The sequence below is a fragment of the Microtus oregoni genome, unplaced genomic scaffold (genome assembly GCF_018167655.1).
Source record: "Microtus oregoni isolate MIOR12 unplaced genomic scaffold, Mior012 000016F_ref0000370, whole genome shotgun sequence".
Classification (NCBI taxonomy): domain Eukaryota; kingdom Metazoa; phylum Chordata; class Mammalia; order Rodentia; family Cricetidae; genus Microtus; species Microtus oregoni.
In genome coordinates, this window is record NW_024543075.1 from 35,299,242 (window position 1) to 35,325,510 (window position 26,269).

The 26,269-nt window shown below is 42.9% G+C and overlaps 1 protein-coding gene across 4 annotated transcripts in view; it reads right to left on the reverse strand.

Moving 5' to 3' along the window:
- Nucleotides 1-4,370: 4,370 nt before the first annotated feature.
- The window catches only part of Znf143 (zinc finger protein 143), a 40,074-nt gene continuing 18,175 nt past the window's right edge, over nt 4,371-26,269 (reverse strand). For 3 of the 4 annotated variants that reach the window (XM_041667182.1, XM_041667181.1, XM_041667180.1), the window contains exons 7-16: nt 25,996-26,070; nt 24,701-24,820; nt 20,728-20,803; nt 19,108-19,233; nt 17,498-17,677; nt 15,049-15,276; nt 12,306-12,454; nt 8,134-8,295; nt 6,168-6,314; nt 4,371-4,898 (exon numbers count right to left, since the gene is read on the reverse strand). In XM_041667182.1, coding sequence (XP_041523116.1) covers nt 4,815-4,898; nt 6,168-6,314; nt 8,134-8,295; nt 12,306-12,454; nt 15,049-15,276; nt 17,498-17,677; nt 19,108-19,233; nt 20,728-20,803; nt 24,701-24,820; nt 25,996-26,070 — 1,347 coding nt within the window. In that variant the 3' untranslated portion in view covers nt 4,371-4,814. The remainder of the gene's footprint in view (nt 4,899-6,167; nt 6,315-8,133; nt 8,296-12,305; nt 12,455-15,048; nt 15,277-17,497; nt 17,678-19,107; nt 19,234-20,727; nt 20,804-24,700; nt 24,821-25,995; nt 26,071-26,269) is intronic. The other variant, XM_041667183.1, reaches the window with a different exon arrangement.

The following is a 26,269-nucleotide window of genomic DNA, read 5'->3' on the forward strand; positions in this document are numbered from 1 at the left end:
TCTGTGGTGAATCAACTAATCTAAGTGCTAAACTATACACCTCTCCCCAAGACTGCTTTGGCCTCAGGTCAGGCTGGGCTCCAGAGGAAGGCCCCTGCTGCCTCCAAGCAGGATCCAAAGGAGTTACTCTTTAACAAGGCCTGGCTGTAGTCTGTCTTCGGGCACCCTGACACTACTCTAGCAGATGAGCAGGCTTTGAGCCCTCCTGACCTTCGCTATGCACAATAAGCCCGCCCCAAGGAGAAACAATCCACACTGTATGTCCCGTTCATCAGCAAATACCAAGGTGCTGCCCGATCATCCGGACATGAGCACCACACAGGTGTCTCAAAGAACTACAACCCTGGACCCCACCACATGGAATACTGCCTGGCTGACCACACAGACTTTACCCCTCCCAGCCAAAGGGGGGAAAGTTTGTGCAATTCCTCTCTACTGTCTTACCTGCTGGGGCTGTCATGCAGTACATCTAATAAACCTAGTGCTTTATGTTCTTGTCTTGTTGAATTCTTTCACTGCCTGCACTTCATCAGCCTGTCATTGTGTTCCCGGACATGGTACCAAGTGCATGTCCCATTGTTGCATGGAACTTCATAGATAAGTTTGTAAGAACTTCAAAGGTGGGCTGGAGTGATGGCTCAGTGATTGTGTCTTCTAGAGGCCCCAAGTTCAGTTCGTAGCACCCACTCCAGCTGGGGGAATCCAATGTCTTCTTTTCTGCTAGGGCATGCACTACACTCATGTGCACAAACTCACGATAGGCACACACACACAATTTAAAACAATACAAACTCACATAAACACAATTTGAAACAATACAAATTTGGGATTGGGGAGTTAAGTGCACTGGCTTCTCTTCCAGAGGTACTGAGTTCAATTCCCAGCAACCACATGATGGCTCATAACTATCTGTAATGAGGTCTGGTGCCCTTTTCTAACAGGGAGGTGTACATGCAGGAGAAACATTGTATACATAGTAAATAAACTCGCACTCAGACACACACATACACATAATTAAAACAGTACAAAGTTTGCCAGCAGCCGGGCGATGGTGGCGCACGCCTTTAATCCCAGCACTCGGGAGGCAGAGGCAGGCAGATCTCTGGGAGTTCGAGGCCAGCCTGGTCTACAAGAGCTAGTTCCAAGACGGGCACGAAAGCTACAGAGAAACCCTGTCTCGAAAAACCAAAAAAAAAAAAAAAAAAAAAGTTTGCCAGGCAGTGGTGGTGCACACCTTTAATTCTAGCACTCTGGAGGCAGAGGCAGGCAGAACTTTGAGTTGGAGGTCAGCCTGGTCTACAGAGCAAGTTCCAGGACAGACAACTAAGGCTACACAGAGAAACCCTGTCTTGAGAAACCAAACCAAACAAACAAACAAAAATCCAAACCAAACTAAACCAAAACCTAAAATAATGCAAAGTAAAAAAATAAAAATAAAAGTAAAAAAGAAAGCACTATGGGGACTGGAGAGACAGCTCAGTGGTTAAGAGCAGTGGTTGCTCTTCCAGAGACCTGGGTTCAATTCCCAGGACCCACATGACCTCACAACGGTCTGTCTGTAACTCTAGTTCCAGGGGATCCAATGCCCTCTCTGGCTTCTGGAGGCACCAAGCACACATGCAGTGCACATAACCCATTCATATAAAACAACAAAAAGAATCACAAGTGTTTGTGTGCACACGCATGTGTGTGTGTGTGTTTGTGTGTGTGGTGTGCCTGTCAGTGGACAACTTTGCAGAGTTAGTTCTCTCCTTCCAGCTTCCAGGGTTTGCACGATTGAGGTCAGGTTTCACAGTAGTGCTTTTACCCTCTGGGCTATCTTCCTGGGGCTTGCAACAGGTTTTATTGGGGCCTCAAGCCACTTCAGGGTAGAGCTGGCTGTTCTTCCTGGACTGAACGACTGGCTGGATCTTATCACACCAGCTGATAGTCAACCTGCTGTTTGCTGACATGAACTTGTTTTCGAGTGCCTTTGGTAGGTTGATTTTTGGGAGGACTCCTTTGCACTACTTTTGCTGAGACCCACAGCACTATACCTTGAGGAGCACGCTAGCTTGCTAGACACTAGATGGGCTGGAGACAAAGAATGGCATCCTGTGTCCCATTTTCTCTGGGTACCAACAGGAAGGCCTTTTCTTTCTTGTTTCAAACCTCCGGATAACAGGGCTTACCAGAACTCTCTAGGTAAGTGCTGCCCTACCCTGCTGGCATGGGGCCTGGGCTGGCGTGAAGCACCCTAGAGTCTGAGCATAGGTGAATATAAAGGCTCAGAGGCCCCCGGCTTAGGTTTTCATGCTGGCCTACCCTGAAACCTCACATTTTCTCCAGTTTGCCCCCCACACCTCAGATGGGTACTCTACAGATGTGTACACAACACCATTGTGAATGAAGGCTGGATAGGGGATAACTAGCACACTGACATGAAAGATAATCAACCAGCCCCGGAGGGCTCCTCTAAATGACTGGCCTCAGGAGATAAGAGAACTTGATCAAAAAAAGCCACATTAAATCAAACAGCATTTCCCCTTCAAAGTATACAGCCCTACAGGAAAAACTGCCACGGTAGCCACAGTAGGGCTCTGACACCCCAAGCTAGGTGAAAGGTAGTTTACGAGTATTGGCTGGAGGGCACCTTTCAGCCTTCTCTATTTATTTTTGATTTTTCGAGACTGGGTTTCTCTGCAGCTTTTGGAGCCTGTCGTGGAACTAGCTTTTGTAGACCAGGCTGGCCTCGAGCTCAGAGATCCGCCTGCCTCCCGAGTGCTGGGATTAAAGGTGTGCGCCACCACCACCGGCTGCACCTTCTCCTTTTAAACTCTCAACATTAGACAATGGTATGGTGAATTTTGCCTGCAATCCTAGCACAGATGGAAGATGGCTTCAAGTTTCAGGTCAAGCAGGGCTATAGAGTGAGACCCTGTCTCAAAAAGACAAAACAGAACAAAAACCACGGGGAGAGATGGTTTTGCTGTAAAGAGCTCTAGCTACTCTTGCAGAGGATCTGAGTTCAGCTCCCAGCACCCGCATTAGTCCACAACCATCTGTAACTCCAATTTCAAGGGATCTGATGCCCTCTTCAGATCTCCATGGGTACTGCACACATACAGTATACAGACATACATGTAAACAAAATACCCATACAAAATAAAAATTTTTGTGATTTTTCTTTTTTTTATTCATTGTGTTTTGTCTGCATGTACGTCCATGTGAGGGTGTCAGAAGCCTTGGAACTTTACAGATAGTTGTGAGTTACCATGTGGGTGTTGGAAATTGAACCTGGGTCCTCTGGAAGATCAGTGAGTGCTCTTAATTGCGGAATCATCTCTCTGGCCCCTCAAATAAATATTTTTTAAAAAGGCTTTCAACTCTTGTTATTGAGCAAGCAGAAGTTATCAAACAAAAGCCATCTTGATGTCCCCTGCTACAGTGACTTTGTCATTCCAGGCTACAGTATAGTATAAGTATACTATACTGTATGCTTATATATATACTTTATACTGAAGTGCAGTATAAAACCCATACCAGACAAGGGGGTAGAAGGCCAGAGCTGTCCAATCTTGACCTGCCCTGCCTTTTAGGACTGTCAGGCCTGAGTAATTTGGAGACAACAAGACTGTTGAGTAGACAGTAATACACAGGGAAGTGTTTGTTCTCTGCCTGTCCAGGATACACTCTTGGCCAGTGTATACAGGGTCATGCTGTTACACTGTGGATGCTTGTGCAACATTCCCCAACACCAGACCAATTTAATAAAGCAAACAAAAAGCATTGTTTTAAAAACTGCTGTATTCAAAAATCAGTAACAATAAACTTTAGGTTAAATAAGCTTTGAAACAAAAGCTTATGAGCAAAAACAAATAATTTTACACAACTCACTAACCCAGTTTCTTTTGGTAAATCTATCCCAGCTGTAGGACTCTAAGCCTACGACAGACCTGTGGGAAATTCTCATGTTGATTATCATAAAAAAAACAGTAGAAAAACTGAGAAGCCTGAGTAGAACCTTAACAAGCCCAGCACTGTTTTCTTTGTTTTTGAGGAAGTATTTACTCTGTAGTCCAGAACGGCCTGGAATTCACCACATAGCCCAGGTCACTCTCAAGTTTATGGTAATCCTGACTCAACTTCCTCAACACTGGGATTACAGGCACAGGCTACCATGCCTAGCTTCAAACACTGGACTTAATGTTTTACTTTAAAACAACCAAACTTTTTAATTTTATACACAATCCAATGTAATGCCAAAATAATTAGTATTTTAGTTTGAAAAAGTGTTATTTAACAGGGTGGGACACTATAAATGAGGTCTTCGATTCTTGAAATGAAAATGGGTGTGGAGTGGACAAAAAATCCAGACACTACTGGAGGAACATCTGAAGGCTTGCATCCTTTATTTTCTGTGATGGCTTTGAAGTTATGATTGTTTGACATGTAGAACCTTCGGCACATTAGATACAGCCTTTATTTTTTTTTTTTTCACAGTAAGTTAAAATCTCATCTTGACTCTGTATAGACCTGGATGGTCTTGTGGGCGGGTCCAAACGTCTGCTGTGTGGTAAGAGTGACGGAAGAATTGCTGCGGCGCTCTCATTTCATACTTCCTTGTACACAATGAATCACTTTGGGAATTTATTCCAGGGGCTATGTACACAAAAGTGTCAAGAAGAAAATGTTCTCCACTCTTGCATAAAAACGTGTACAGTGCTTCAGGATTGGAACCTCTGCTCTGCTGGGCCGGGCCTCAGGGAGTTCTGTAGCCAGAAGATGAAAGGCTCCTTTCCTTCCTCCTGCTTTATTGCTCCGTGGTTCTGGTATTAATCATCCAACCCTGGTGTTTCTCCTTGTTGGATCCTAGATGCTATCCTGATGGCTTCTTCCAGAGATGGCTGTTCTCCAAGCTGAAACCAGAACACACATCAGACATCAATAATCCAAAACCCTGATCTGGGTAACGCCAGAGAATTGGTAAATGGTAGAGATGTAATTTCTCTCGGTAATTCTGATGGTTAGGGTTGCTAAAATATTAGTTAGCTTGATCACTAAAACATAAAATCAAAACTTCTACACATCTTGTGACATGCTCACTTTGGGGCTGTATGGAGACTGTTGGAGAAATCACTGAGGGTCTGTTCACAGCAAGTTCACCTCCAAGGAGTAGCTCCAACGTATTTTATTAAAACCCCACCTTGCTAGATTCCATCTTAACAATGAACACGGCTGTCTGGGTACACACAAGGACACACGCCTGACAAATTTTCTCTTGCTATGAATTCCCCAAGAACATGCAAAGCAAAGGTAGTAAAGAACACTCTTAGTTTATGTTTTGATTAAGGCCTCATATAGCTTAGGCCAAATGGCCTTCATTCAACTTCTGATCTTCCTGTCTCCATTTCTTGAGTGCTCAGATCAGGCCTGGGCTACCAGGCCTAGTTATGTGGTCCTGGGGATAGACCCCAAGGTTTTATGAATTTCAAACAAGCACTCCACCAATTAAGCCACACAGGGGTGGGGGTAAAGGTGTCTGAGAAAGGGTCTCTCTATATAGCCCTGGCTGTTCTGGAGCTATGTAAACCAAGCTGGCCTTGAACTCACAGACATCAGCTTGCCTATGCCTCCTGGGTGCTGGGACTAAGGGTACATGCCTCCATTGTGTGGTTTCTGGTCATTTTCAGATCACCGCATTATATTAGTTGTCTTAAAGCAAGTTAGGCACCCAGATGATTTTGTGCACAGCATAAACACAGGAAAGTCACACAGAAGACCCAGAGTCCCAGGCTGAGAACTATGTACTGCTGCTGTCCACCTAACCTAGATGATGTGGGATTTCCTTCTGTACGCTGTGAATATGTTTTATTACCATTGGTTAATAAATAAGTTTAGGGCAGAATATAGCCAGGCAGGAAATCCAAAAAGAGATATATAGAGAGAACAGGCAGAGTCAAGGAGACGCCATATAGCTGCTGAAGGAGAAAGAAGACAGAACTTTACTGGTAAGCCACAATCTAATGGCAATATACAGATTAACAGAAATGGATTAATTTAAGATATAAGAAATACATCTACCCCACTGGCCAAGCAGTGTTATAGTTAATATAGTTTCTGTGTGATTACTGGGGTCTGGGCGGCTGGGAAATGAATGAGCAGTCTCCACCTATACTTGCACTCACCTGAACTGCAATCTGGGTGCCATTGGATGTTGCCACTAAGGTCAGAGGTCTGGTTTCCGTGGTTACTAAATGATGGCTATGTTGCTGGTGTCCCATTTCTGAAGAGGCTGTATGGAATGCTGCCAGATCTTGAGCCACAATTGCAACCTTAAGTGAAACAAAATGAATAAAACACACATGAAAAAAATTTATCTATGAGTCATTAGGTTAAAGTCTACTCTGTGGGAAGGACCAAAGAAAGATGTGTAAGCACTTACTGCTGGGACAGACTTTATGCACTGCCTAGGATGGACTCTTTCATTTGAGGAAATTAAGTCTCCCTCAGAAGGGATTCACCTATGACCGTGAAGTAAGTCGATGGCCAAATGGGTAGAGAGTACTGGAGAAATGGATGTGCCATGTCTAACTTCACTGGCTAGGGGGATGAGGCTGTCCCTAGGTTCTGCTGTCCTAAGGATGCTGATGTGTATTTATTCCAGTGTGTGGACTGGATTATTTTCTCCTTTTGTATTTACAATTAGACTTCCACTTAACTGAGGACCTGGAAGGACTGGTGACATGACCGATCAACAGCAACATCTCCTTAGATACCTGAGACTCATGATCCTTGCAGTATCTCCTGAAGCCTCTTGTTTGTTTATTTATTTATTTGTATGGGTGTTTTGCCTGTATGTGTACATCTGTGTACCACTTGTGTGCCAGGTGCTGGAAGAGGCCAGAAGAGGGCATCAGATCCCTTGGGACTGGAGTTACAGATGTTTATGAGCTGCCATGTGGGTGTTTGGACTTGAACCAGGTTCTCTTGAAGAACAGCCTGTGTTCTTAACTACTGAGTCACTTCTCTAGCTTTGTTCTGGTGATGTTTTTGTTTGTTTGTTTGTTTATTTTTTCCTTTTGGTTTTTTGAGACAGGGTATCTCTGTATAACAATAGCCCTAGCTGTCCTGGAACTAGCTCTTATAGACCAGGCTGGCATCAAACTCACAGAGATCCGCATGCCTCTGCCTCACAAGTGAAGGGATTAAAGGTGATGCCACCACCACCCGGCTACTTATTTTTGAGACAGAGTCTCACTATGTAGCCTTGGCTGGCCTAGAAACTGCTCTGAACACCAGGTAAGACTCAAATTCAAAGATCTCCCAAGTGCTAGGACTAAAGGTATGTACTTGTATGCCTAGCTGTATGTGGTTTTTTTTTTTTTTTGATTGTTTTGTCTTCTTGTTGTTTTTTGAGATAGGGTTTCTCTGAATACCTTTAGAGTCTGTCCTAGAACTTGCTCTGTAGACCAGGCTGGCCTTGAACTCACAGAGATCCACCTGCCTCTGCCTCCCAAGTGCTGGGATTAAAGGTGTGTGCCATCACTGCTTGGCACTGTAAAAACATGGGTGTTCTTAAATTTTAATTTTAATGTGTTTATGTCTATGGAAGTATATATGCTATGTGTGTGTGTGGGTACCCTTGGAGGCCGGCTGAAGTTACAGGCAGTAGTAAGACCCTTAATGTGGCTGGGGATGGTGGCACACGCCTTTAATACCAGCATTTGGGAAGAGGAGGCAGGCAGATCTCTGTGAGTTCAAAGCCAACCTGGTTTACACAGCTAGTTCCAAGACAGCCAGGGTTACACAGAGAAACCCTGTCTTGAAAAAAAAAAAAGCCTAATATGGAAACTGGGAACTGAATTTGGGTCCTTTGGAAGAGTAGTAGGCGCTCTCTTTTAACCACTGAACTGTCTCTCCAGTCCCTCTTTCTTTCAGCCTACCGTGAACTTTATGAGGCTGATGTAAATATCACTCCTATTTTACAGATAGAGAAAAAAAATCAGCTTCAAGGACTAATTGACTAAAAGATGTTATAAAACTGGGAAATAGCTTGAAGTTCATATGCCTAAATAGGAGCATACAGTACAGCTTCTGTGCAGGTTTTGACAGTGATGTATGTGTTGACTAACAGTGAACAAAAGTAGTTACCTGCTGCCCTTCTGTGCCCTCGGCGGTGACCATAGCAACAGAGTGTGTTCCTGCTGAGGAGATGACTGCATCATGAGTAGGGACCGTGATGGGTGTGCCATCCTGTGTTACCATGGTGATGGTGTTGCCAATGGCCTGCATGTCAGCTTGAGATATGTTGACCTGCAAACAGTGTATTTTACGAGTCAGTCAATATCTCTTGTTACATTTGGCAATCTTAACTAAGGAAAGAGCCTAATCCTTACTCTGTGGGAGCAAATAAACTTTTTACAATGAAATAAACTCTAACTCATCAGACAAGTCAACGTTTTGTTTTTGTTTGTTTTTTTTTTGTTTTTTTGGGGGTGGGGGCGTTTTCGAGACAGGGTTTCTCTGTGGCTTTGGAGCCTGTCCTGGAACTAGCTCTGTAGACCAGGCTGGTCTCGAACTCACAGAGATCTGCCTGCCTCTGCCTGGGATTAAAGGCGTGTGCCACCATTAGTTTTTTTAGACAGGGTTTTGTTCCACTGCCTGGAATACTGCAGTTATCCTCCTGCCTCAGCTTTCTGCTTACTGGGATTATGTTTATGAGCCACCATGCTCAGTTTAGACCCTTACTTCTGCCATAATCTAATATTCCTACAGGTATTGGGCCCAACTCTTCCTGCTCTGGCCATCTCTACCTTGACACCTTCATCCTGCTCAAACCTCTATTTCCTAGGGTCTAGAATTCCTGCATGCACTTTTACCTGTTGACTTTTTTTTTTTAATTTCATTTGCATTGGTGTTTTGTCTGCATGTCTGCATGTATGCGGGTGTCAGAGTCCCCTGGAACTGGAGTTATAGACAGTTGTGAGCTGCCATGTGGGTACTAGGAATTGAACCTGGATCTTTGGGAAGAGCAGTCAGTGCTCTCAACCACTGAGTCATCTCTCCAGCCCCACTTTTCAACTTCTTTTTTTTTTTTAAAAAAAGATTTTATTTATTTATTATGTATACTACATTCTGCCTTCATGTATGCCCGCATGCCAGAAGAGGGCATCAGATCTCATTACAGATGGTTGTGAGCCACCATGTGGTTGCTGGGAATTGAACTCAGGACCTCTGGAAGAGCAGCCAGTGCTCTTAGCCACTGAGCCATCTCTCCAGCGCCCTCTTTTCAACTTCTTTACAAATGTTCTTAACCCCAATTTCTATCACCTCAAATCTGCATCTGACACCCCAGCCACTACTAACCATCTGTAGCCCCAGAAAGGGGCACACCTTGTCACATTTTCATGGCTTTGCCTGGCAAACTCATGAAAATCCTTCAATCCCCACTGAAGGATGTTCTATGAGAAGATCATTCTAAGATTTCTTGAAGGTCAATCATTTATTCTCTCCTAGTCTGTCAAAGTAGTTCATATATCCTTCACATATATACCCCGATCATGAGAAATTACCAACTGACTACGTTAGAAAGGCCTCTCTTTCTAGATTGTGACACCCACCACCTTTTTGCGCTAGCCAAACTACCTTAAAAAAAAAAGTCTTCATGGGCCAGGCAGTAGTGGTGCACACCTTTAATCCCAGCACTCAGGAGGCAGAGGCAGGCCAGTCTCAGTGAGTCAAGGCCAGCCTGGTCTACAAACCAAGTTTTAGGATAGCCAGGACCCACACAGAAAACCTGTCTTGAAAAACTAAAAAAGTCATCATGGAATAGAAACCCAAAAGTATCTGAGTGACTCAGAGAATGAAATAAAATTCCTAAATAAAAATAAAATAAAAAAAGAAATGGAGAGACTAAGTTTAGAGAGAAAAACGTTGGGATGAGGATGACAGTTTTGGGATAGATAGCCGTACTCTGAAGGGTCTGAGAGAGCCATGAATGAACAGTACAGAGGTGGGTGCCCTATAAACCCTAGAGCTACTCAACACTGTTACTGGCTGTCCGAAAGAGAAACTTACATCATCACACCTCACTGGAGGCTGTTTTGAAGTTGCTTCAGAAGAAACTGCTCCTGAGAGGAGCAAAGCTAGGTCAGACAACTACCTGTGATTAACTACCTGTTTTACAAAGTGTCAGGACAGAAAATGAACAAACACTGGGTTAAGCAAATGTGGTCAATCTTGCCTGTTAGTCAGTGGACAGAGTCCTCTGTGGAACCACACGACAAAGGTAGGAGACGTGGGAGCATGGGATGGTATGAATGCTTTGGCATTTCTCAGTCCTGAATGTTCTGCCTCCTAGCTAGTATCAACAAGTTAACAGTTAAAAACCAGGACAGGAGTGGTGTGCACAATTGTCATCTCAACACTTGGAAGATGAAAAGCAGAAGACTGGGAGATCCAGGTCAGCTACATAGAGAATTCCAGGCCAACCTGAGTTACATGAAACCCTGTTTTAAAAACAAAAGTTATAAAAATAAATAAATAAAAACAAAAGCTATCAAAAACAAAGAAAGGTGGGGTATGGTGGCACACAACTATAACCTCAGACCTTGGGTCGGGGGGTAAGACAGGGGGATTCTGTAAATTCAAGTCCTGATCTACACAGAGTTCTAAGCCAGCGAGGGCTGCATAGTGAAACCCTGTGTCAAGCCACCAAACCAAACCATTCCCCAAAACAAACAAGCAAAACAAAACAAAAAGCAAAGGGTATACAGACTGCAGGAGGCAGATTCTAATACAGAAGGGCAGGAAGAGAGCTCTCCATGGAACACAGAACACAGGAGAATAAAGAGCCCTTATAGTCCATCTGCTTGTGTTTTGTTTCACCAAACTAAGACAACTCTACCAGGAGCTTAAAAATCACATCAAGGGGCTGGAGAGATGGCTCAGTGGTTGAGAGCATTGCCTGCTCTTCCAAAGGTCCTGAGTTCAATTCCCAGCAACCACATGGTGGCTCACAACCATCTTTAATAAGGTCTGGTGCCCTCTTCTGGCCTGCAGGAATACATGTAGACAAAATATTGTACACATAATAAATAAATAAATAAATATTAAAAAAAAAAAGACTTGTTTGGTAAAAAAAAAAAAAAATCACATCAAGACAGGCAGTGGTGGAGTTCCAGGATAGCCAGGCTCCAAAGCTACAGAGAAACCCTGCCTCGACACCCCCTGCCCCCAAAAAAGTGCCCCTAATCACATCAAAGCATAATTCTTTTAGGCTATTGGTGCCCACAAAACCATGGCAGGTTTGGCTCTCAGAGCACACCCATCTCATTACTCATATTTCCCCCTGGCTGTCTTGGAACTAGCACTGGGTTCCTAGGTGTTGGGATTAAAGGCATGCACTGTATCCACCCAGAACTTTTTTATTTTTCTTTTTTTTAAAAGAAAAGGATTTATTTACTCATGCATTTTGTATATTTGAGTACTTTGTCTATATATATATGTCTGCACATCAGAAGACAGCATCAGATTCCATTATAGGCAATTGTGAGTCTGCATGTATGTTCTGAGAACTGAATTTAGGACCCCTAGAAGAGAAGCCAGTGCTCTGAGCCATCTCTTCAGCTCAGACCCACTAGTTTTGAAGCCCACAGTCTCCTTGTGATTCTGATCTTTGCCATTTCACTTTGAACCACACCAGCCAACACTATTTGGATTCTACATATACTATTATTACTTAGTACTATCTTTTTTAAAAAAAATATTTATTTATTATGTATACAATGTTCTGTCTCTGTGTATGCCTGAAGGCCAGAAGAGGGCACCAGATCTCATTACAGATGGTTATGAGCCACCATGTGGTTGCTGGGAATTGAACTCAGGACCTTTGGAAGAGCAGGCAATGCTCTCAACCACTGAGCCATCTCTCCAGCCCTTCATACCACCTTTTCCAGCAGACTATGGAGATCTACGATGCCTAGAGTCGTGGTTCTTGACTCCTTGGGCAATCAAATAACTGTCTTACAGAGATCTCCTTAACACCACCAGAAAACATAGATACTTACATTATGATTCAAAACAACAACAAAATTACAGTTATGAAGTAGCAATAAAAACAAGTGTAGTTGAGGGTCACTACAACATGAGGAGTTGCATTAACGGGTCGTAGCATTAAAAAGGTTGAGAACCACTGGCCTACAGGCAGGAATCCAAACTTCATGCTTTGCTACTCAGGGATTTCCTCCACTGGGACTCAGCCTGCCTTTCAATCCCAGGTGTAGAGAAATACTTAACTTTCTTGGCTTTTAGTAGATACTTACATGTTGAGTCCCATCCTGGGATATAAGTGTAACTTGCTGACTCAACCCAGACTGGGTTACTGTGGCTACCTGTGTAGATACAATGTTCTCTCCTTCTACACCTGTAACATATGTGATCTGGGACCCTTTAAGAACATCATCACCTTGACCTGTTGAAAATAAATGAATAATTTATTTGACCAACAAACCAATTTATTTAGACAACATTAGAGATTCTAACTATGTAACTATGAAACAAAAAAACCGAATAGAGAGCCAGGCATGGTAGTGCCTGACTGTCATTCTAGCACTTAGGAAGTGGAGGCCGTTCAAGATAGTTCAAGGCCAATCCAGGTCATATAAAACCTTGTCTAAAAACGAAACAAAACAAAACAAAAAGCCCAAAAAACTAAAGCTTACTTTTATATTTTAAACCATGAAAATAGTTTTCAAGACCTCTTCTTAATTCTTCTGTCTTCACTTCTGCGAGGCCAAGTCAAAGTGAACCCTATCCATGAACTTTAAATGTTCTGATTTGAGGAGACCTCTCCTTTACACTTAGATGGAATGATTATGTGCCACTGTGCACAGCATACTGGGGACACAAAGGGAGGAATTATACACAAAGATAGACTTGCCGCTCCCAGAAGGGCAAGTCTATACCAAGTTCCTGAAGTCACTTAAGATCCATGAAGGTAATAAAAGGTCTCTATAAACATTAACCACAAAACCAGAATGGCTTGTACACACAATCTACTATCTTAGTCTTTTACACACGTGATTGACAGCAAGCTATTGGTACACAATGACATCACTGTGTAAAGACTATGCAATGGCATGTTATCTCGGCTGAGGTTAATCATTTAATAAGTAACAGAACAGGAACTCCAGTCCAGTTCTTTTTTCACAAAGAATCAGCAAAAGAACCAGGCAGAAATCCTGTCTCAATAACCACCCCCCTTACTCCCCAAAAAGAATCAGAAAGCGAAGGATGATTTAACATCCAGAACTGCTATACTGGGCAATCAGGATGACTGACCTTCCCTTCTCTCAGTACGGGCCAGCTCTCATGGAGCAAAAAGAAAGTCCCCCTTTAAAGAGAAACTTCATACTCTGCAGTACTAATCTAAGAATACTAGTATATGAAGGATTTTAGTATGCAAATCTATCTAGTGTGTGTTCAGATGGCGACAATGAGGTGTAATGTTCTCAGATACATTACTTTGCGCCTTTTCTTTTCAGTTGTTTATTATTTTATTCCAAGTGTTACCCAGGGAAAGGAGCACAAATCTGTATTTTTAGAAAAGCAATCATAGTTGTTTTTGTTTGTTTGTTTTGAGACAGGGTTTCTCTGTATAGCCCTGGTTGTACTGGAACTCACTCTGGAGATCAGGCAGGCCTCAAACTCACAGAGATTCACCTGCCTCTGCTTCCCAAGTGCTGGGATTAAAGGCGTGCGCCACCACCACTTGTCCTACATTTAACATCACTAAAGCTTGCTTTCTTCCCAGGTGTATGTGGGTGGTGTGCATGCATGGAGGCTGGAGGCTGACATGAACTCCACTTTATTTATCAAGGTAGAATCTCTCAATCGAAGCCAGAGTTCACCGACATAGCTACCTACCAACCTGTAGTATATACATCTCAGCAGCTCAGGGAGCCTGTCCTACCTTCTAGGCACTGGAATCACAGGCAGGACTCCACAGCACGTGTGTGGGTTCTGGGCCCTAACTTTGGTCCTCATACCAGCACAGCACTTTTAACAGCTGAGTCATCTCCCCATCCCACAAAGCCTGTTTTTTTTTTTTTTTAAATTAAGAGGAATTAGCAGTTACATCTTTCTCGCTTCTTTCAAGTATAAAGTATGTTATTATTAACATTAGTCAGCACGCTGTACAATGTTTCCATTGATCCTCCCATTAGCTAGGAGTGGTGGCTTATGCATATAAACCCAGCATGTGGGAAGCTGTAGCAGGCTAGCCTAGTAACAGTAAAACTCTGCTAGATGTGTGTTTGTGTGTGTGTAAGAAGGGAATGAGAGGAATAAATTGTACATACTCCTGGGTGTCAAAATATTGAACTATACACACGGGATTTTGGCTAGAAAGCAATATGGAGACATTTAAGTGATGAAGTTTTTCTATCAACAACTTTTGTTTTTATTTTTTGAGACAAGGTTTCTCTGTGTATCTCTGGCTGCACTGGAACTCACGCTGTAGACCAGGCTGGCTTTGAACTCAAGCAATCTGCCTGCCTCTGTCTCCCGAGTGCTGGGATTAAAGGTGTGCATCACCACTGCCCGGTCCTATCTAACTTTTTAAACTTAAATGTTTCTGTACACTTCACTCCAGTGTTGAGAATGAGAGAAGTCTCCGCTCTTCCCAGGCAGAACTGCCATACTGGTCAGGCTTCTTCCAAAGTCTCCAAGTTGCTTTCCTCTCACCAGTACTCAGCCTTTTCCTTTGCCATCTGTCTGCAAGTCCCCTTGCCTTATGTCTGTTCCCCTTCCCTTTCCCCAGGCCTTGCTTCTTTGTTCCTTTAACCCCCTGCACCCTCAGAATCTTTCCAAGAACACTTCTTCAGGAAGCTTCTCTCCTCTTGGGAGATACCAAGTCCCCCTTGCACAACCTGGAGCCCCCATGCCCTTCCACAGCACTCGCCACAGCTGGAAATCCGGTGTGTGATCACACAAATGAAACAGAAGCATGGCTCATGCTCATAACTGATTCTCAAACTCAAAACATACAACTGTCAAAGTTCTCACCTGGGGGAGGCTCGAAGAAGGCTTCCTGCTCCTCCTCAATGGGCTCTGTGTCATTGTGAGCTGTCCGTTTGTGCATAGCCAGCGTGGAGATCTGTTTGTATGTCTTCCCACAGTGGTTACAGTTGTATGGTTTCGAGTGAGTATGAACGACATGGTGTTTATACAAACTGGAATATTCTGTAAACCTTTTGTCACAACCAGGAACTGTACAGACATATGGCTTTTCTCCTAAGAGAAGAAGATACACAAAAAGGTCATTTTTACAGAGATATTTACTCCACAACTGGAAAATGGGACTTCTAAAATAAACAGCCAAGTTATCTGTCACTATATAACTTATTGTTAGAGCGCTTGAGTTCAATTTCCAGCACCGGGGAGGTATTTGTGAGGGGTGTCCCTCTTCATCTTGAAATGAAATAGCACACTAGAAAAAAATTCCCTATGGTTTGACTCAGCTCAAAAACAGCCATAGTCCCAGCATTTAGGAGGCAGAGGCAGGTGGATCTCTGTGAGTTCTAGGCCAGCCAGGTCTATATAGCAAATTCCAAGTCAGTGTGATATATGTACCACCAGGCCTGACTCCACTTCTTACTGAATCTGGAACTCAATGATTTGACCAGATTGGTTGAACTTCTGTCTTTGTCTCCCAGAGATAAAATACAGGTACATTGTGATGTTCAGCTTTTCTGCGGGTGCAGGGGATCAGAACTCAGATCCTCATGCTTGCATGGCAAGTGTTTATATCAAATGAGGTGTTTCTGCACCCCGTTACAGAATCTGTACTGTAGCATTTGACTGTTGCTTTCGGTTTTGGGCTAGGTGCCAGGAAGGATTACAAACTAGTCCTTAACTCTTCTTATAAATTAAGAAAATAAGTGTATATGTGTGTCTCTGTGTGTGTGTGTGTGCGCGCGCGCACACAGGTACCCAAAGCAGTCAAGAGAGGCATCAGATCCCCTCGTGCTAGGTTGTCAGGCTGTCTGGTTAGAGAGATGGCTCGGCCTTTAGAGTCTAGGCTCACAACCCAAAACAGAAGAGTTACAGGCAGGTCAAAGCCACCTGACACCATGTGTGTTAGAAACCAAACTCAAATCCTCTGCAGGAGCAGTACTTGCTCTTAACTGCTGAGCCATATCTTCAGCCCTTTATAAATTAAAAAAAAAAAAAAACAAAAACAACAAAGGTTTTGTTTGTGAGAGACAGGGTTTTTCTATGTAGCCCTGGCTGTCCTAGAACTTGGTATGTACAACAGACTAGCCTCTAATTCAGAGATCCACCTGCCTCTGCCTCCTGAGTGTTGGTATTAAAGGCATGTACCACCAAGCCCAGCTATTTATTTAATTTTATGTGTATGGGTATTTTTATTTTTCTTGCTCATCTATTGTGTTTTTCATACACACACACACACGTCCATGTACCAATGGTGTGCAGTGCCCAAGGAGACCAAAGAGGGCATAATTTTCTCTAAAAGTGGAATTACAGATGGTTTTAAGCTCTCATGTAGGTTCTGGAAAGCAGCAGTGCTTTTAACTACTAAGCCATCTCTCCAGCCAATTTTTGTAAGCTTTTAAAAATTATATTCACAGACTGGAGAGATGGCTCAGAGGTTGAGAGCACTGGCAGATGACGCCTAACAGGAAATGGCTGCCAATCACCACTCGGCGCAGCAGTCCCGCTGTCTAGGCTGAAGCAGGAACACCAACACTAGGTGGCACCAAACAGTCAAAAAGGGAACAGACTGGGCTGGAAGCTTTTTCTTTTTTCCAGGGGGGGTTGGGTGTGTGTCTTTGTTTTTAAGTGTCCATGTAGCTTAGGCTGGCCTCACACTCATTATATAGCCAAAGATGACGCTGAACTTCTGATCCTGCTCTCTCCCTCTGTCAAGTGCTGGGATTACGAGTGTGCAGCAGCATTCCTCCTTCACAAGCTTCTGAATTCCTACTGTTGGCTGTACCAACTTACCTGATCAGCCTTCTTCCTTTGTGTAGTGCCTGGATCAAAAACAGACCCTTACACATGCAAGCACTCAAGCACTGAGACAGTTACATGCCTGCCTCTGGCTCTGCCTTCCCAGTACTGGGAAAAAAGGCATGTACCACCACCTATGTTGGCTCATTAAAGAAATTTTGAAGCTGCTAATCTCTTCTCACTACATGAACTGGGAGTGATGGGGAAGTTCAGCCAATCATATTTTCTTTAGGGTGTGTCCCCCTGAGGCCAAGAAAAAAAGATAAAAACACCCAGGTGCCCTTGCCAGCTCTCTTTGTTCACTGCGCTCCTGGTGTTCGCTGGACCCCTGGTTGTGTGCGTTTCCCTTTTTTCCGTTTATTAAAACTAAATCTATTATATTGAGCTGGTCTGGTTAATTTTAGCTTATCGATCGACCGCACACATCATGGGAGGAAGAGACTAGTTGGAAAGACAGGGCCAAGACATGAGCAATCATTACCTGTGTGTATCCTCACATGGTTTTTATAATTAGTTGCGCTAGCAAATGCCCTCCCACATCCTGGTTCTGTGCAATAGTATGGTCGTTCTCCTGTGTGCGTCCTGATGTGCACTTTTCTGATATTTGATGTTGTAAAGGACCGACCACAGCCTTCAATAGGACACTTAAAGGGCCTTTCTCCTGAAGATACAAAAGGAAATAAATTAAAGGATGCAGGAAATAAAATACATAGAGAATGGAAATGTCTCATCATGTGGTTCTGCCCAGTGCCTTGCCGCAGTCTGCTTGCTCTGAATTTCCCTTCTAAGCTCTGTTGTGTCTCTGGAGTATGCTTCTTCCACTCCAAACTTGGGCTGACACAAGAAAACTGAATGGCATGCAACACTCATCAGTGACTGACTTTCCAAGCTATAACCATCAACTGAAAACTGAGCTGAGGAAAGCATAGACCAAAACGTCAGAGAAAGGTTAAAAGAAAAACAGAGTAAGGACTAAGGTTCAGCAAGATGTCTCCATGGGCATAAATGCTTGTTGCCCAAACAAACTGCCTGAGTGGCATCCCTGGAACCTAAAGGATAGAAGAATAATCAATTCCTGAAAACAATTCAGCCTGCATCGTGTGCTATGGTGCATACATACATACATACATACATATATATATAGTATAATACAACTTAATTTAAAAAAAGAATTAAGTTCAAATTATAGGATTTCCTAATGCTTATTTCTTATTTATTCTACAATACCACAAAAAAAAAATAATTTCTGGGGTTGTGAGATGGCTCGGTAGGTGGTAGCTAAAACACGTGCTACCAGCTTTACTAACAGCTTGACTTCTATCCCTGAGAACTACAGAGCAGAAAGTGAGAGCCAACTTCTGTAGGCTGTCTTCTAACCTCCACGTACACAGCATAGTGGATGCACCCATATTTGTTTAATAGCAATTAAAAGAAAATAATTTGCTATTTCTTTAATCTAGTACCTCCCACAAAACACATCAAAATATCTACATATGTATGTTTATTTATTTATATTATTTATTAGAGAGAATTGTTTTTTCTTTTTTGGTTTTTCCAGGCAGGGTTTCTCTGTGTAGCCCTGGCTATCCTGGAACTAGTTCTGTAGACCAGACTACTCTGTAACTCAGAGACCCGCCTGCCTCTGCCTCCACTTACTGGAACTACCATACTTGACATCGGATATTTCCTTTAGCAGCAGGAGAGGAATTCTGCACCTTAGGGTCTGTTTTCAATTCAGCTACTTATCAAATGTGCAATCCAGGAAAACAAGCTTGTCGTTCAGATAATTTCTGAAAGCCGAAAGGGCTGTGGTCTAGGGCTACCACCGCATTTCTGGGGCGCCACCTTGGAAAGAGGTACACATGCACAAACAGAAAACTGGAGGGAATTTTACGAGTTTCCAATTTTTTCACAGACACCATCCTCACCCCCACAGATTAAGAATACCTGGTTTAGTCTAATAGTACTAGCTTGTAATTCCAGAACTGAAGAAACTGATGCAGAAGCATCATCACAAATTCAACATCAGCCTGAGCTACAGTCAAAAGAGCAATTCCTGGTCTAGCTGTGCTACTCTGTTTGTACTGGTACCTGTGTGGGTTCTGATGTGCTTCTGTAGATCTCCTGAAGTTTTGAAAGATTTTGTACAATTATCTTCTGAACACCGATATGGCTTTTCTCCAGTATGAGTTCTGAAATGACTTTTTAATCCATAACCTTTAAAAAAAATTTAAAAGAAATTTAGTGCCAGGCAGTGGTGGCACACACCTTTAATACCAGCACTCAGGAGGCAGAGGCAGGAGGATCTATGTGAGTTTTAGGTCAGCCTGGTCAACAGAGTGAGTTCCTGGACAACCAGGATTACTCAAAGAAATGTGGTCTCAAAAAAATAAAAAAAAAAGAGAAAAAGAAATTTATCAATACAATACTCTTCTAAACAAATATTAGGAGATTAACTTACGGAAATATACAGCAAATAACCAGGATAAAATACTAGCTATATACAAGAGGATGACTATTAAACATACATGGGACAAGTTAGGGTGGTAGCTCACACCTGTAATTCCCAGAATGTGGGAAGCTGACACAGGAGGACTGTCATCAGTCTGAGGCAAGTCTGGGATACCACGTGAGATGACACCTCAAAACACAGACAAACTAGGGGCTGGAAAGATTGTTTAGCACTTAAGAGCACTGGCAGCTCTCCCAGAGGTCCTGAGTTCAATTCTCAGCATGATGGCTTACAATCATCTATAATGAGATCTGGTGCCCTCTTCTGGCCTGTAGGCATACAGAACACTGTATAATAAATAAATAAATAAATAAATATCAAAAAACAAAAGCTAATAAACTAATCAGCAAAACCCTAATGTTAAAAAAGGATGGGGCTTGAGAGTCGGCTCAGTGATTCAGGGCACTTGTTCTTGTAGAGGATCTGGGCTGGAGTCCCAGCACCTCCATGACAGACGGCTCAGTTCTGTGGGTCTCTAGACCTGTACTAATTACATCTTAAGTCAGCATTTTATGGTGGAGTGGGATCTTAAGTCAGCATTTTATGGTGGAGTGGGGGTGGGGGAGGGATAGGCAGGGTCTTACTACATAGCTTTGGCTGGCCTGGAACACATTAGATAGACCAGTCTGGGCTCAAACTCAGAGATCTGCCTGCCTCTGCCTCCTCAGTGCTGGGATTAAAATTGTCTACTGGCATATTTGGCTTTTAACACATGGCTTTTATTTTCCCTGGTAGAAGAAAATAGAGGATGGAATGAGTAACAGTAAATATGTAGTCAGAGCGAGATCTCTGGAGAAAAATGGTAACACAGAGGAGGTCCAAAGTGAGCAGGACAAGAGGCAGTTAGGAAAGACGATGGAGGGTTGAACAGGCGGCTCAGCAGTTCAGACTGCATACATACTGCTGGAGCAGAGGACAGAAGTTTGGGTTCCCAGCACCCGCATCATGTGGCTCACAACTGCCTCTAACTCCAGTTCCAGGGGATCTAATCACCTCTTTTGGCTTATAGGGGCACCTGCACATACATGGTACACATAAATTCATGCAGGAACACATATACACAAATATTTTAAAAAGCATAAAAGTAAAAAACTGATCATGTGTTTCTGTGGTTTCAGAAAACAGAAGGGGTTCTGCTTCTGGCTTGCCCTGGGCAATGTCCCATTGGACTAAGAAGCAAAGAAAATTTATGTTTTTACCTGTCGCAAATGCTTTCCCACAGCCTGAATGCTCACACTGATAAGGCCGGTCTCCTGTGTGCGAGCGCTCATGGACCTGTTATTAAAACACAAACAAGATTCTGTTCCCTTTATGTGTTCTATGAGTAAGATGTTCTCAAGTTCAATCTTACTTTTCCTCTATTTGTTTTATGCGTTTCCCTCCTTCTTCTCTTTTACAGTACTGGGCATTGAACTCTGGACCTCGGATATGAGATGCAACAGCTATCACTGAGCTATATCACTATTCCAATTGTACAAAACAAAAAAATAAAAAAAAAAACCTCTTCCACAAAAACTATACCCAGTAATTCTCAATGCACACCCATATGTTACATAGAAACAAGGCCTTTTAAAATGAGAAACGGTATCATTTGAGTGCTTTTGGAGTGGTCACAGGAACTCCTATGACACACATGCATGATGAGAATGAGGGAGAGAGCGTCAGGCTTCTCAAAGGGAACAGCGGCATGCAACCTGTGCTAGAAAGTCATGAACCTGAAATCGAAAGCAAGGCTACACTACAGCCTAGAGGAGTGGTCTTGGGTACCCGTTTTTCTCTCTGTCTCTCTCTCCCCAACTATTTACATATCTATTCTCTCTATCTGAGCTGGGGTCTCATGCATTCCACAATGGTCTCACTCTACTTGTCTACTCTAACTAAGTATACGAGGATGACGTGTGCTCTTGATCTTTCTGAGTCCTGGGATCACAGGTATGCACCACCATGCCTGGTTTATGGGTGCTAGAGATAGATCTTAGTCATGCTAGTCAAGCACCCTTCTGTTGAGTGCAAAGACGTGTTATATTTGTTTCATTATGTAAAGGTGTGTCACTATTTTACCTTGCCTACTTAAGGCATCTGATTGGTCTAATTAAAAGTTGAATGGCCAATACCAAGGGAGGAGGTTTAGGTAGAACTTCCAGGCAGGGAGAGTAAACAGGAAGAGAAATTGAGGCTTGAGGAAGAAAAAAAAGGATACAAGAGGGAGATTCCAGGGCCAGCGAGTAGCCAGATACAAAGAAAGCAGAAAAGTAGGGCATAAAAGAAAGGTAAAAAGCCCCAAGGGAGAGATAGTTCAGCGGTTAAGAGTACTGCCTGCTGTTCCAGAGGTCCTGCGTTCAATTCCCAGCAACCACATGGTGGCTTACACCCATCTGTAGTAAGATCTGGTGCCCTCTTCAGACCTGCAGAACACTGTATATATCATGAATAAATAAATCTTAAAAAAAAAAAAAGCCCCACGACAAAACATAGATGATTAGAAATGGGTTAAACTAAGTTAAAGAGCTAGTGGGACAAGCCTAAGCTAAGGCGAGCATTCATAATTAATAATAAGTCTCTGTGCCTTTATTTGTGTGCTGGTTGGCAGTCCAAAGAAAATTCTAACTACACTCTATTAACTGAGCTACAATCTCCAACTCTGTGCCTGCCTTTCTAAGCCTCAAGATCCTCTCTGTAAAGTGAAATAAAATATGAATACTTATGCTAATGCCCAACATGCCCCAAAACTTTAATGGACTCATTCTTTTTAGTGACTTATATGAACAGTATTAACTTATTTAATTTTCACATCATTTCTGTAAGACAATGGTAAGTTATAAACAGGGTCTCATCAGTCCCATCCTGGATTTGCAGTGAGGGTGACCTTAATCTTCTGAGGCACCTGTCTCCATCTCTCGAGCATTGATTAAGAGCATGTGCCACCATGACCAGTTTATGTGGGGCTGGAGAATAAACCCAGGACCCAGCAAGTACTCTAGTGAGCGAGTGACATTCCCAGCCTGAGATAACCAGTTTTTGTTTTTTAAGACAGGGTTCTGGTTGTCCTGGAACTTTATTTATAGACCAGGTTGGCTTAATCCCAGCACTTAGGAGGCAGAGGCAGGCGAATCTCTGTGAGTTCGAGACCAGCCTGGTCTACAAAAGCTAGTTCCAGGACAGGCTCCAAAACCACAGAGAAACCCTGTCTCGAAAAACCAAAAGAAAAAAAAAATAGACCAGGTTGGCCTCAAGGTCATAGAAGTCTGCCTGGCTCTGCCTTCTGAGTGCTGGGTTTAAAGGTATGTGCCACCATTGCCAGGCAAACAGCTTTACAGATAGGGAAAATTAGGTACCAAGAGGTCACTTAACATGCTAAAGTCACATTAATAAGTACAAGATCACTGCTCTAAGGCCACTGTTCCAAATATATACTTCCCTATACAAGGTAAGTTATTCACTAAATCTGAACTGTTTGTTAAAAATCATGGCATAGTTTTTTTGTGTTTTGTTACAATTAAAATAAAAATATTGAGGCTTGGTGTAATGAGAGGGCCAGGGAGCCAGACCAGAACCATGACAGATTCTGCTAGCAGCCCTCCCAGAGACTAGGCCTTAGTTGAGCAAATAATTTTCAGGAAAACCACAACTCAAGAGCAACCAATCAGCAGGCACCCCACAGCCTTCTGCTAGCACAGCAGATGCCCCATAGACTCTTGGTAGCTAAAGATAGATTTTCCTACCCTGTTGCTGGAAAGTCCTTAACCACTAGGGACACCCACCAATCAGCCCTCATACTAATCTCTCCTCACTGGGATTCCCCTAACCCAGCTTTAAAGGGGCCCAAGAGCCTCTCTTGTCACCGCCATTTGCCACCCAACATGTTGGCAGTTTGGGTTTTTAATAAACACTCTTGCTGACTGCAAATGTGACTAGTGGTCTTTTAGAGGACTTCTCACGGGCCCTGACAGTAGTAGCATACACCTTAAAAATAGCTCTCCAGGGTTGGGGAGATGGCTCAGAGGTTAAGAGCACTGGCTGCTCTTCCAGAGGTCCTGAGTTCAATTCCCAGCAACCACATGGTGGCTCACAACCATCTGTAATGAGATCTGGTGCCCTCTTCCTGACTGTAGGCATCCAAGCAGACAGAATACTGTATACATAATAAATAAATAAATCTTTAAAAAAAAAAAGAAAAAAAGAAAAAAAAATAGCTCTCCAGCGAATTAATATTGCTGGGTGTGGTGGCACATGCCTACAACCCCAGAAATTAGAGGGCAGAGGAGGACGGAGAGAACTTGAAGGTCAATTTGAGCTACACAGTGAGACGCTGTCTCAAAAAAACAAGGGCTGGAGACATAGGACAATGGTAGAACACTGGCCTAGCAAATGTAAGACCCTGGATTCTTTTTTTTGTTTCATTGTGGGGACAGGGTTTCTCTGTGTAAAAGCCTAGCAATCCTGGAACTCACTTTGTAAACCTGGCTAGCTTTGAACTCACAGAGATCCACCTGCCTCTGCCGCACAAGGGCTGGGATTAAAGGTGTGCACCCCAACAGGCAAGATGCCGGATCCTCAGAGAAAGATAAATAAGCGATGAGAGTGCTTGGGTCAATGTTTGTGAAGTGGGATAGTCTTTTCCTCCCTCCATGCTGAGGACTGAACCCAATAGACAACTGCTCCATCACTGAGCCACATCACCAACCGCTGCCAGACTGCACTGAATCACTGCCACTGTAGTGACGAAACAGACTCTGGAAGCAGAGGTAAACGGATCTCTGTGAGTTCGAGGCCAGCCTGATCTACATGGTGAGTTCAAGGACAGCCAGGGCTGTATAGAGAAACCCTATCTCAAAAATAGAAAGAAAGAAAGAAGGAAGGAAGGAAGGAAGGAAGGAAGGAAGAAAATTATGTAAGTTCCATAAATGAAATGTACTAATTATATTGAATTTAATATATAGTTTCTGCCAGGAAATATGTGGGAATTAGGGATACAGAGATAAATCATCCAAGTTATCAGAGAACAGACATTTGCTGAGTCTGTCCATGTTCTTGTGTGTGTTAGTGTGAGTGTGTGTCAATAACTTTTGAATGCAAGAGAACAGGGATGTCTAACATGTAACACGGACGACCATGTCACTAGTCAGTGCAGGCCATAGTGTGCTTGTGACTAGCTACTTCTCTCTTATGTACCTTAAGATGATGAGCTGTTGTATAGAGTTTTCCACATCCATCGTATTTACACCGAAATGCCTTTTCTCCACTCTGTTGAGATTTAGGAGTTACTCTTGTAGCATGTCCTTGTAAGACAATCTAGAAAAAAAAATACAACTTATGTACTTATACAGAAATACAGTAGATGAAATTACTGTTTTCACAATAAACAGAAAGAGAAACTGGGAGGAAGAATCTAGACTCATGGATTCTCCAGGCAGACAAGGAGAGGAAATGGGAGGCGCAAGATGGAAGAAAGAACACCACGTGGTAGAACGTAGACGTCGTATTCTGTGAGCTGGCAGCCCAAAGAAAAATCCGACTATAAAAACCGTAAAACCATGTTATAAGCTATAAATCAGTATCATTTTGCTAGCACCTAGCCCTTCAAACTCCAAAGACTCACTCCATCCAAGGCTGAAGTCAGTGCTCTGGAACAGCCAAAAGGGGCCCTCTCAGGGCACAGCTGGAGCTCAAGATCCATTTCCACCTAGAAAACCTCCAGGATGCTCGTCACTCTTGTGACACATGCCTGATGTCCCAGAAATTAGGATGCTGAGGCAGGAGGATCATGAGATTAACGCTGAGTTATATAGTGAGAATCTACCCAAAAATACCCAAAGTAAATAAGACTTCCATTCCATTGTACCTTGCTATTTCTTGACATAGTCAAGGGATCCATCTCAACAGTCATACTTTTTTTTTTTTTAAAGGAAATGGAATCTTAAGACAATGTCAAGCAATGACAAAGAGGGTGTCAGGTCATTTGAATCCCTCTTAAGAGATAGAATCCATGTGATCCTAATCTACACTTAGATTCAGCAGAGAGTCATTTTTCTGGATGCCACACCATAAAAATTTAAACAACAGCACTTCCTTTAAGGTATTTCTTTGTAAGCTGACGATTTCAGAAACTATGACACCAAGGAGTAGATCTTACCTAGCAAGTATGAGCCCTAAATTCAATCCTTAGTACTGCCAACAAAACAAAACAAACCCCAAAAATTCTAAAACCATAAAAATTGCAAATAACGACCAGAGGAGCCAAGTTCAATTCCCATCATGTCAGGCAGTTCATAACCACCTTTAACTTCAACTCCAAAGAAACCACATACCCCTAAGCTACATGGGCACCAGTGCTCATAGGTACCTGCACACAGACATCTACATGTGCAAGTACATACATGCATGCACGCACGCACGCAAGCACACACACACACAACCAATTTAAAATAATAATTAAAAAACTTTTAACATGACTCAGCTCTACATACCTGCATCTTTTTGTCTTGCTCGTTTTCTCCAATCAGTCCTGTACTTGTTACACTTTCACTCCCATCAATGGACACCTAAAAGAATAAAAGAAAGCTTTAAAAGGCTTAATTTATTTATTTGCAGTGCTGGGGATTGAACCTAAGACCTCACATACATTAAACAAGCAATGTAGAGCCATACCTCCAGCCCCAGGTTTTATATTTTGATAATGGTTTAGGCTGGATCACATGCCAGAGATTTCTCTGTGTAACAGTCCTAACTGTCCTGGAACTA